The sequence below is a fragment of the Macrobrachium nipponense genome, chromosome 28 (assembly GCF_015104395.2).
Source record: "Macrobrachium nipponense isolate FS-2020 chromosome 28, ASM1510439v2, whole genome shotgun sequence".
Classification (NCBI taxonomy): Eukaryota; Metazoa; Arthropoda; class Malacostraca; order Decapoda; family Palaemonidae; genus Macrobrachium; species Macrobrachium nipponense.
Window position 1 is genome coordinate 10729564 of NC_087217.1, and position 12104 is coordinate 10741667.

Here is a 12104-nt window from a genome sequence, read left to right on the forward strand (position 1 = left end):
TTCTGCATTTTTTATCTGACATTTTAGTTCCATCACTATTCATGCATTCTTTTCTTTTACAAGACCTTTTTTCCGCTTTCTGATTTTCTGGAACAAGATCCTTCTGTCTCTTGGTATGCATGACTGATGTTTACTTTTCTTCTTCGGTATATACTTATCCACTATTTTCTCTAGTATTTTATATAATATATCCGCATTTACCTGTATTATCACTTTCGAATATGTTTTCCCAGTCTTTGTTTAATTCTTCATTTATTTCTGACCATTTCATATTCTTACAACAGAAATTGCATTTTCCATAACCTTCCCACTTTTTCATCTCTTGCTTATCTCTGTTTTCACTTGCTTTGGAACGGACTATTAATCTATGACATTATGGTCTGAAATACTCGTATTATACACTATTATTTCTTTAACACAATCCACCTCGTTCACAAATACTAGGTCTAAAATATTACCCTTTCTTGTTGTATTCTAGTAGCATATCTAATAGCTTTTCAAATTACCTCTTATCTTCTGCACTACTGTTACTCTCTTTTTTATATGTACAAATACAACCACAATCTCCTATTCGTTCTTTCCAATCTACGAAAGGAAAGTTAAAGTCTCCGAATAGGAGTATACTCCAGTCTTTGTGATTTCTACATATATCCTCCAATTTTTCTATTATTATGTAAAACTCTTTAGTATTAGAGGTCTGTATATTACGATATTCACTAATTTTTCAGATTCAAATTCTACTGCTATTAATTCACATTGTGTTACTATATTTCTCACATGTTTTTCCCCTCCCATATATTGCGGTTCCCCCTTTGATTCCTATTTTTTCTATCTGATCTATAAGTTTGGAACCCCTTTATCTGATCATCATTACCAGTCTCTTGGGAGAGAGAGAGAGAGAGAGAGAGAGAGAGAGAGAGAGAGAGAGAGAGAGAGAGAGAGAGAGAGAGAGACGTTATTTCCCAAGCAACTTTATACCATGTATATTAATTATTCCCAACATTGTTAATGATAGCATTTGTTCAAGCCTCAAAAACTGCTTTCATCACGTACCTCATAAACCAGTTAAGTATATTTGTAATTTTATATGACAAGTAATATCTTCAAGAGATTTTATCTAATCTAATCAACACGGCAAAGTCAACATTTTTTTTTATACCTGAGAGTCCTTGCAATATTTATCTTATTGTATACTATATTCTGATCCATTTCTTCACCCGAATCCTTCAGCTTTCCTTTTCTTTCTTTCTTCTTCTTTTATTATTATAATGATTGCAGATAAGGAGTTAACTTGTAACTTGAACTCTTGATTGTTTCTCGTAAACACTCAGCAAACAATCCATACCTACCTCTCTCTCTCTCTCTCCACAGAATCATACTGGGAGATACCCCTCATAATCGTTTTCTACCCATTTTCAGGCTGATAAATTGCAGCAATATATTTTTTATCTATACTAAAGAAATATCTCTCTAGTGAAACATCTGCAGGGTGAAAGGTTCCACTGTTGAAAGTCTCCTGTCAGAATTAAACATACATTTAATAATGCAATCATGTGCGGCAAATAAATTAAGTATTTGAGTTTGTATATATATTACACACACACACACACACACATGAATTTTAATGAGACTGTAATTTCGGCCAATATGCACCAAGTCTCACTAAAATATATTTTCTTCCTTGATTTTTTGTTCATGAGCATCAGGGACCATAAAAACTGTGAATCTTGACATTCCAAGTATAGTTCACGCGTGGCAAAAAAAAAAAAAAAAAGTCTGAACTGACCCTTGAATCATTATTTACCGGTAATCCCTAACACCTCTCCCACCCAACCCTCCATGTAGTGGTGATTTTCTTCTGGTCTCCCATGAGGTAGTAGCACCACTGCACGAGGAATGAATAAATACACGCTTGACTACGATCGCGTGGTTATTAGAGCAGTCTCACCTGGCAATGCTCAAAATGTTCATTTTACTCATCACTAAAATGCCTCTGCAATTTTGGATAAAATGTTGTCGTTAAATGTATACAATGTTTTTCAGGCGGAGTTCCGTCAGCACTGACGTCAGTTAATGGATACGAACCCTAAAGAAAAACAACTGGTAATACGATCATGGAAGACAAACATTCAACGAACAATAACAGCAAATACATTCCAAGAATGTCCCCATTCATTGTACCGTTTAACAGCAACATTCGAAAGTATACACATGCACTCAGTTAAACGCACGGTCTAGATAGTGGTTAAACGATAACTGATACATATTCTACAGTCCATAAATGTGCGGACACGACAACCTACCATAAAAGACACGTTCACTGCTTTGCCACGAATACTAGCACATTTTGAATTTTCACCAATTTAGTGTTATTATAAAAATCTTTTAATGGCTGTGTCAGTGACTACACAATATACACGGTGCTACTCAGCGCTGCAATTATATGCTCTGAGAGCAAGAGTTTTCCAGTTTTATATAAATCATAAGCTCTGCAGATACCCCAAGTAACTTTTGCCAATAAACATAATAAAGGAACAACCGTTTTATTTACCTGGTTTGAAGTGAAATGATTAATCATCCTAGGATTGAGAGGTACTCATAAGCAATAGATTTAATATACGATCACATAAGTAACATTTCTCATTTAATAGGAATGGTTATTAAACCAGTCTCTAACAACAATTTTGAAACATTCCATATGTAATCAGAGTGTTCAAACTTCTTATACAGTTTAAAGAAATCTTTGTTGTATGGGGGAAAGTTTTGTGGAAGCGTGAATTCGGCTGCTGTGTAATTTATCGTAAGATGTGGCACCTCTCTCCAATGTAAACAAAGGCTGTCGTCTGCCAGCTGCTCCCAGTGACCTTCCCGCCATTTCCTTTATATTTTTACGGTTTATCAGAATCTAGTGGTTGGACACGAAGAGAATAAATATGTACACAATTGTGTTGTAAGTATCATGTCATCTGAATATTTATTAAAGTTGTACCAACACTTTGCAAAAAATGCTTTAGAATGGATTAGTTGGTATATTTACATTACATACTTTCTGGTATTTACAGCAATGTCCTTTAGAAATTATTATTTTAAACAGGACATTTCGAAGTATTCTTCTGTATTTAAGTTATCGTTACGAAAAATTATCTGAAAAAACTGCTGTAGGTGAAGCTAAATTACGAAGGGTGAAGCAACAAGTAGGTGGATGCTTCTACAGTAACTCCCGAGGAGAACAGAATATTATACCTCATGAAAAAACGTCGCGTTAGTTAATTTTTTTATATAAACACACAGGTCTATATTTTTCTTAAAAACTGTTTGAAACAACGCACAAAACTTACTTTAAATAAGGTTTTAAAAAGTTTTGTGAGGAAGTGACAACAATAATAGCATTGTTGGCCGCACGTGGCGCCACCTTCGCAAAGCAGTGGACAAGTGTCAAAGTTCTCCACACGATGAAAACCCGCCGAAAATACAATGAAACGGACGGAAGACAAAGAGGTAAGTGAATAACAAGCATAAAGATGAAGTCAGTTTTTCAATGGTAGCAAATTAATCACGTTTCATTCATCAGATCAGATTTATTTGTATCGTAGAAAGTTTGACAATCTGTCAAGTTAGCGTCGGCTGCTATAAGCGCTAATGGCGTCTGCTTTGTAGCTAACGCGCGAACTGGTCACTCGCTCGAATATGCAGACTGAGAAGTGCTTTTTCAGTGCGTGAATGAACCTTCTTCGCCATTTCTTCAACTGAACTAGGATCTTGAAAGCACTCCAGTTTACGCAAAGGTAAGTTAATTGTAATAGGAGTCTATGTTTATATGTAAGAAGAGGCGATACAAAAAGACCTGTTGAAATGGAGGTAAACAAGAAGAGTCGTGACACAGTGCTTTCGCGTAGCAGACGATAAGGGAAAAAGTTTTCGAGGTATAGCCATTTACCTGTGGTTAATGTTCAAAATCGGTTATTCCTTCGAATAACGGGTAATGTCTCATATGGAGCAATAGTGTCAGTATCACATTTAAGCGACGATACGTGAGTAATCAGGAAAAGAGATGAGGATGCCCAGAGGGATACGACCCTATTATTCGCATGGGAGATATTTGGCGCGGTGCGTGGGGTGAGTCAGGTCCGCATACCCCTCGCGTTTCCCCCCGCCACAATTTTTGGGTACTTCTGGGCACAGCTAAGTGTGTGTGCCTTTTAGGACCCAGACCCAAGTGGTAAGAATGTGATGTATAGAGATTGATGAGTTTTGAGATGTTAAGAAGGGTGCTTGTTAGAAGCTCTATAGGCCTGTGTAGTTTTAACATGTGGCTGCTGTAGCGTAGGTAGGCCTAGCCCCAAAAATGGATTTGGTCTAATTTGAAGACGAAAATCGAAGTTTATACTGTAGGTATAAACATTAGGTATACAATTCTAATTAATATATTTGTGATATTACTTCTGATGTCTTTATGAATGACTGAGCCTCAATATTCGATATAACCTGCAGTTTATGCTACCTGATGTTAACCACATGGTGTAGTTTGGGCTCATTTGCCCTTAACAATTCATGTGAGGTAGCTAGCCTAGCTTACAGTAAGATTAGGCTTAGAAGTTGTAATTTATACAATTTTTTATTATGCTAAACACTTTTTAGGGAGTTATTTAGCTAATGCTATAGCCTAGTGGAATTCATAAATGGTCATATGATAGTCTTTTGGCAATTTGACACAAAGTTTATGATAAAAGTGAATAATGAGTTAGGTATGTACCAATAAAAAATGAAGGCTATCACAATTCTGCAAATTCAGTTAATTGTTTTTAAAGACCTAAGTTCTAAAATATTGCTGAGTGCTTGTAGCACATGTTTTGCTTCTGAAATGCTCATGGTTTTTTATTCTTTATTCAGTAACAATATCCAATTTTTGCCAACCAGTTATAATTTCATAAGCTCTCATACTAAAGGACTTTTTCACTCCCAGTTTTCACAACTGCTTATTCAGTTGATAATGGTGTCCTATGTTAGAAGTGTTTTTGGAGATTTTAAGTTATAGCCTAGTATAGGCTATACGTTATCTGGATGTAACGCCCCTCACTGGTAAATGCTTCACCTACACAACACACCTTTGCCGAGTCAGTTACTAGGATTGGGAATGAGTCAAGAGGAAATTTGCATCTCCCAACATCAGTGTAAAGAACATCCTGTGCAATGCTAAGGTAGCCCCATAGGGGGGTAGTGCCATCATTGCAGTTCATTTGGTGCAATGTAGGCATTACTTAAGGTTTTTTGCAGTATCCCTTCGGCCCCTAGCTGCAACTACTTTCATTCCCTTTACTGTACCTCCATTCACATTCTCTTTCTTCCATCTTACTGTCCACACACTTAACAATTCTTTCAAAGTGCTACTGCAAGGTTTTCCTCTTTGTAACACCTTTCAAACCTTTTACTGTCAATTTCTGTTTTAGCACTGAATGGCCTTAGTTGCCCCAGTGCTTGGCATAATACCAGAAATCTGTATAAATCAAATCAAGTAAAGGCTGAGGTAGAGACAGGGGTTTTCCACCTTGCCAGTTAGACCTAGCGTGTAAGGTTTGCCTAAGATTCATTTCTGAATTTCGCTAATGTTCTGTGGTACATACTTAAGCAGGTCAGGAGGTTAGGTCTTCCTGGGTTATGTAAGGACCTGGTGCCCCACTTTAGGATAGGATGTATGATAATATCAATGTGGTTTTTTGTCAGTTGTAATGGTATCAGAATGATTAAATACTGTAGTTCCCAACTTAGGTAACCTCTATCTTAATCAGAACTATCCTAGGGTGCAATATTTTTCCTAGCTGGGACCCTGTCTTCAATAGTTAAGACTGGCATAAAACATGTCTTCAGTATATCTACATGAATGATGTTTCATGAAGGAGGTTTAGGATATCATAGCAATTTGAAGAGTGCACCTAGACATATCCAGGACTCCTAGAAATATCTGATACTCATTATCTATATATAAAAAGGGTAATTTCTGTCAGTCTGTGTCTGTTTGCTATGCAAGCCCAGACTATGAAAGCTAGGGCTACCAACTTTTTACCATAGACTCCCCTCCCCCCCAGGAAGGTTAGATATACATATATATATATACTATATTTGTTAGTTATTCAAATACTTCCTGTATTGCAAGTTTTAAGTCTGTTTTAAATTTGAAAAATTAAAAATTGCCTCATATGACTGACATTACTATTCTTGCCTTGAATATGTGGTTTTTGCTTTTAGAAATTTGTAATGCCATTCGACAGAATACTAGAGGAACAAAATCACCTTAAAATAGTTATATACTGCACTGGCTTTTGATAAGAGATTAAGAATTAGTTTTATTTTTTTTTTTTTTTTTTTGATGGGTGAAAAGAGGAAACATCTGGGATGGGTTAATAACAACATCAGAAGAGGAAAAAAGACAATGCTGAGTGAAGCATTTTTGTGAGGTCATAAATAAGAGATCTGAGGGGATAATTTTTTTGGTGTACCAGAAGCTGACAGACTGTAATATGTATATGGTACTTAGAAATGAATTCAGCTTTTGTGATGGAATCAGTAATTAAGAAACTGTGAAGATGGAATACACCCAGTTATGATGGAATTGCTGCTGAGAGATATTAGCTGAAACTAGAATGACACCTCACACATACCTAGGCTTTGCAGAATAGTACATAGGGAATTAAGTAAAGATCTGATGATTGGTTATTGGAAGTCATAGGTAAGGTACCAAAGAAACATGGCTAACTGAATTCCGTTAACTAAAAGGCATTGAACTTAGAGTGGTTGCAATTACTTTACTCAGTATGCTTGTTCTCAGAAGGCTGCAGAAAGTGATAAAAAGCTTCAAGAGTAACAAACTGGTGTTATAAAAAGCAATAGTTACACAGATCAGGTATTTTGGATATGGCCTATTTTGTAGTAGTTTATGGAATATAAAAATCCCTTCTGATGGCTTTATTAATTATGAGAAGCATTTGACATCATCCATAGAGCAGTGTTATGGAAGATCTTGCATCACATTGGAATTTATGTTAAATGTTGTTAGTCTTGAGTAAATTTGCAGTAAATAGTAAGTGCAACAAGGGAAACTTATTTCATCTTACCTGTTTGTGCTTCTCATAGGTTTTCTAATGAAAAAGTGGTGTGAGATTGAAGAGGAGGTTTAAACATTGAAACTTGACTGATTCACAAAATAAAGATACGTACTGCTGTTTTAATCAGCAAAACAGCCCAAGATTTACAAAGCTAGCTTTATAGACTGCATCATATATCCAGAGATTACTCAAAATATATAAAAGAAAATCAGAGTAATGAGGACAAAGATTAGCACCAGCAAGATAGAAATTTGCAGTAACAATATAGAATATCAATTTGCATAGTCTAAGAAATGAAAACTAAATCAAATGAAGAAAAAGATGGAAACTGAGCACAAAGCATCCATTATTGTGAAAAGAGCAAAAAACGTAACTTGCTGGAAATTGTAATAACAAAAACCTTGCTTTGAAAAAAATAAATGCCACTCATTGCCTTTCCCACTAGGAAGAGACAATTTTAGATGCCTGGAGAGTAGTAAACCACAACTTAGCCCATTTTTTCGCCAGCACTTCCTGCACCTTTGGCAGCAGGATGGAAGGCTTTGCTAAGCTTGGAGAGTAATGAGGAAATAGAATGTCTTTAAGAGCAAGGAGGGTGATGATTCTTGGGAGTAGCTCAGTTGCCACGTTGCCCACTTGCGAGATAGGTATGCCCCACTTTGTGGCAGCAGGAGAGATGGATCGCCATTGCTAAAGGGGCTGGGAAGACTTCCGATTCTTTCCAAAGGAAGGAGGTTGCTAGCACTTTGATAGAGGACTGACCTCTCCTAGGGACCAGTGTCAGTGGTGCAGCTAGCCCATGAATGCTTGACAGCAACTCCCACAGAATCCCAAGGGAACCATGAAGAAGACTGCATTATGTATAAAGGAGTACTGGGTGTCGGCTCTCTTCTCCACAAACACTTTGGCTTTACTCTTCAAGAAGATCAAGTAGGAACCTGTGACCAAACTGTTTCATAATGTGAGACTGCTTAGTTGGAACCTGTCTGGAGAAGAGGCTACAAATGCTGTCATGCCTCTTCAAGATAAGGCTAACTCAGGTTCACAGACTGGTATGGAAGGTCAGCGTTATTCCCGAAACATTATCAGAACTTTTTTATATTCTCCTCTGAAGAGACCTGGAAAAGACAGAGTCCACTATTTTGTTTAAGCAGATCTATCCATGAAGTAGCTTGGAACAAAGCCATGGCAACCAATTCCATGGAGGATGAGAAAGCGATCCCTTCCACATGATCCTTAACAAGGTTGTTCAACAACCCACGGATATGCAAGTCTCCTTTCTCTTTTGGGATGTAATACCTCTGCTGCTATCCAAGGGAACCAGCTTGGAGGAGCTACAGGAACCTCTTGCACATGTGGAGTCCATCAGGGCAACTGAAAGGACAGTGTGGACTATTGTAAACTCACTTAGCTCTCTAGAGGATACCAGGTATCAATGAGCTACCAATTGTGCTTAAATTCATGTAATGGGCGTGGAAAAACATTTATCCAGGTTGGTTTATGTGGACTCCAATTGCAAAGAACTGTTAAGTCCACTAGAGTGACACAGTAAGCTGGTAACAAAATCCCTGAAAACACATGTGATGGGGTTAAAAATACAATGCTTAAAAAAAAACTAGTTTACATACAAATCTATTATTAATAGTAATTGTACAATAGACTTAAACTGTACAGTACATTTGTCAAAGAAAATTATTTCAGCACATGTCAAGCTAATATAATCCTTGCAAATATTCTATTAATGCACACCCCTCCTGAAAATAATATAATACAACTTTAATCATATAGTAATAACTTGAATCACACTTTAGGAGGATGTAGCCCAGGAGGGAAAATATAACTGTCATGAGTCCTGTCCATGAAGTGATGGGGTTACAAGAGAAAGCCAAAAAGGATTGCTTCAGGCATAATGAGTTTGCACTAGAAGCATCTCGTTAAGATGGGTGCTATAGCTATAGACTACTGCAAAAAGTGAGCTTCCAAGTGTCCAGTCCCCCTTACTTTTAATCCTGTGGACATCTTGAAAATGATGTAGCCTTTATTTTGATTGAGCTTTTCAAAAAAAAAAATTTTTGGAGCCTTTTTAAAGTTCAGTCTTCCATTGGACTGGCAACGTAAACCCGGAACATGTGCTGTAACCTGGGAAATAATTTTTTATGCATATCTATATTTGAAGAGTGTTGTAACCTCCGAATGACGTAAGCCAAGTTCGATGTAACCCGGGGTTATTGGCGGACTGTGTTAATGGCGATCCAGTTTTATGGGGCTTGTCTAGTAGCATAAAGTCAGTGATTTATAGCGCCACAACGTGCCAAGTTCCAGTTATTGGCGCCATTAACCGGATACCGGCACCATAAAGCACCTACTACATAAAATTGAATGTGAAAAGGCACATAACAAGGAAAAGGAGGTAAAAGCACAACAGAGAAAGAACTATTTAAAGTTTGGAAATCACCATGCACATCTGATAAAGTCAGCTGTACACAAGAATGAGAGATGATGGTGGCGGACGGTGAAAAGTTGATTGGGCATGCTTAGTGAAACCGTTTTCAACTTTTCAAGTCATTGTAGCTGGGTTCATTTTACACATAAGGCTAGAGTTACATTGAACAGCAGCATCTGGGCTATCTGTGTTTCACAACCTCATCATCTTGGAAATAAACTAGGAGTTATCTGCCTTTAAAAGAGCTGTAATGGTGGAGTTAAGATTGCATGGGTTGTAATGTTCCAGATGAAAGGTGGTTAGGGATAGGTAGGGGACATTTATTACTTTAACAATACTGTCAAAATGCTTGTTTTTGTTGAATCTTAAATATTTTAAAGTGACTGGTTAAGTGAGACCATCATATCTAATGGAACCTGGTCCAGGCTATTGTTTCCTCCGTGAGATAGAAGTTATAAATGTGTTTCAAGTAGGTCTTCATGAATTTTAAATCATTCACACTTAAAACTCACTTTTTGTAAATACAATATCCCAGAATTTACATGAGTTATTTTATTTTACTAGAGAATGTCTGTGAAAGATGATGAAATGTATCACAAAAAAGATTAACGCTATAATCATGAGACCTTTTCATACTGATTTGTACTACTGCACTTTCAGAAGAGTATGGTAATTCGGCTATGAAGTTATTCTTATTTTCACTGCTAAGTCTGAGTATTTTTAAACTATTTTCAGGGGACAACAAAATGGCGCCTCGGCCGGAAGATTCTCCAGTATCAAGTCCCCGCACACGCTCTCCAGTTAAGGGGGCACGGGCAGGCGGCACTAGTTGTGCCGCTTCTAATTCAATGTCAATGTTGACAATGCTTGCTGAAGTTGCTTCTGTGACTCTCCATACTGACCCTTCAGTAACAGATACAAATACCAACCACAAATCAAAAGTAAGACTTCATTTATTTTTAGTTATTTAGGTATGAAGTGTTGCAGCTCTTGCAAAATTAGATTATATGTATGTTCACTTCTCAAGTGACCAAGTACATATGTACTTATTCAAACTTGCATATAAAATCCATTGTGCTTTCTACATACATGTAACAATTAGGAGACTGAACTTTATTGACGTTCTATCATGAATTTGTTCTACTAAGTTGTCTTTGAGATATCCTAATTTTATATTCTAGGCAAGCCCTCCAGGGAGTCGAAAACCAAGTGACTGTGAAATTTTGACCTTGAACCAAGTAGCGGGGATGACTGATAATTTGTTAGTTAAATTATTTGCTGAGTTTGAATCAAATGAAATGTGGAAGAGATTCACATACTCTTGCCGTATGCTCCCAGCAGCGTGCTCTAAATGTTTCCAGAGCTTTGGAAGCGAGCATAAAGCAAGAACCGATATGAAGGCTCACTTGCAAAGTCATCTGAAGAACCTTCTGGGAGTTCATACAAGTAAGTTACTTGTCAGATTTCATTTACAGTTAAGGTATAAATTATATGTACAAATTATATTACAAGTTCTACTTTTAAATTATTAGTGAGAAGATTGGCTTAAACATTTATGTTAATCTTATGATAGGTATTGTACCCCTAATGGAATTATTATGACTTGTGTCAAAATAAGTAGAGCATTTCAATTCACAAGGGCTCGGACAGCCAAAAGTGAATTGAAACATGTACTAACCAAATCGTAGCCTAAGTTCTGTATACTATGACGCCTAGATTACTTCACTCATTCTATATAACATTCAAGACATTACATTGCGTTGCAAATATTAATGAGTGTATAAATGACTTAATATTACTATTAACAGCTTTCCCCTGTATTCACGGGCGATGGGTACCAGACCCCACGAATAGTTGTTGAAACCCATATAAAAATGCTTAAAACTGCCAATTTAGTTAAAACTAAAATAAATCCAATAAAAAAAAACATGGATTTTGTGAGTACGCATTTCTCAAGGTCTTGTCCGGATGGCCGCTTAACTAAGTTTACGCGAGTCATTTCCAGTACAACCACACTGTACAGGAATTGTAGCAAGACTGAATTCATGGTCGCAGTTAACCAACCACAAAGGCCCAACTAACTATCAAATCAACAAACAACCGACGACCGACACTCAAGTGCTAGTATACGCGCACTTACAAATTAATACACGAAATAATTAACCGCAACGGTTTTCCCAAATAAATGGAAATACAACAAAACTCAGTATCTTCTTTTCATACAGTACAGATTTCCTCAAATGTAAATTAGGAAAATGTGGACAAAAACATTGCAACTTGTGGCAAGTCACAATCTCTCTTGTCCAAGTTTTTAGGAGAATACATTAAGATGAAGAGTTTTTAGATTCCAAGGCTTTTAAGATTTTTTGAACAATTATAATTTCCAGTTATTTAAATGGTAAGGCTTTGGTATAATGAAATTCTTCAAAGTCATGTCAAGTTGCATTTATGAAGTTCATTGAAAAAATTGTGATAAAAAAATATTAAGGAAAAACTGGAAAATCACCAACACTTACATTCAAATACTATCAGTATTCTGTAAGAATTGGTCAAATATCAAA

The 12104-nt window shown here is 36.6% G+C and overlaps 1 protein-coding gene across 6 annotated transcripts in view; it reads left to right on the top strand.

The window, feature by feature from the left end:
* The first annotated feature begins 3368 nt into the window (after positions 1 to 3368).
* Positions 3369 to 12104, top strand: part of LOC135201406 (uncharacterized) — a 35390-nt gene continuing 26654 nt past the window's right edge. For 2 of the 6 annotated variants that reach the window (XM_064230302.1, XM_064230307.1), the window contains exons 1-3: positions 3369 to 3498; positions 10279 to 10484; positions 10725 to 10989. In XM_064230302.1, the coding sequence (XP_064086372.1) occupies positions 3453 to 3498; positions 10279 to 10484; positions 10725 to 10989 (517 nt within the window). In that variant the 5' untranslated portion in view covers positions 3369 to 3452. Of the gene's footprint in view, positions 3499 to 3628; positions 3786 to 3863; positions 3924 to 3973; positions 4220 to 10278; positions 10485 to 10724; positions 10990 to 12104 lie in introns of those variants that run through there. The other 4 variants (XM_064230304.1, XM_064230306.1, XM_064230303.1 and 1 more) reach the window with 4 other exon arrangements.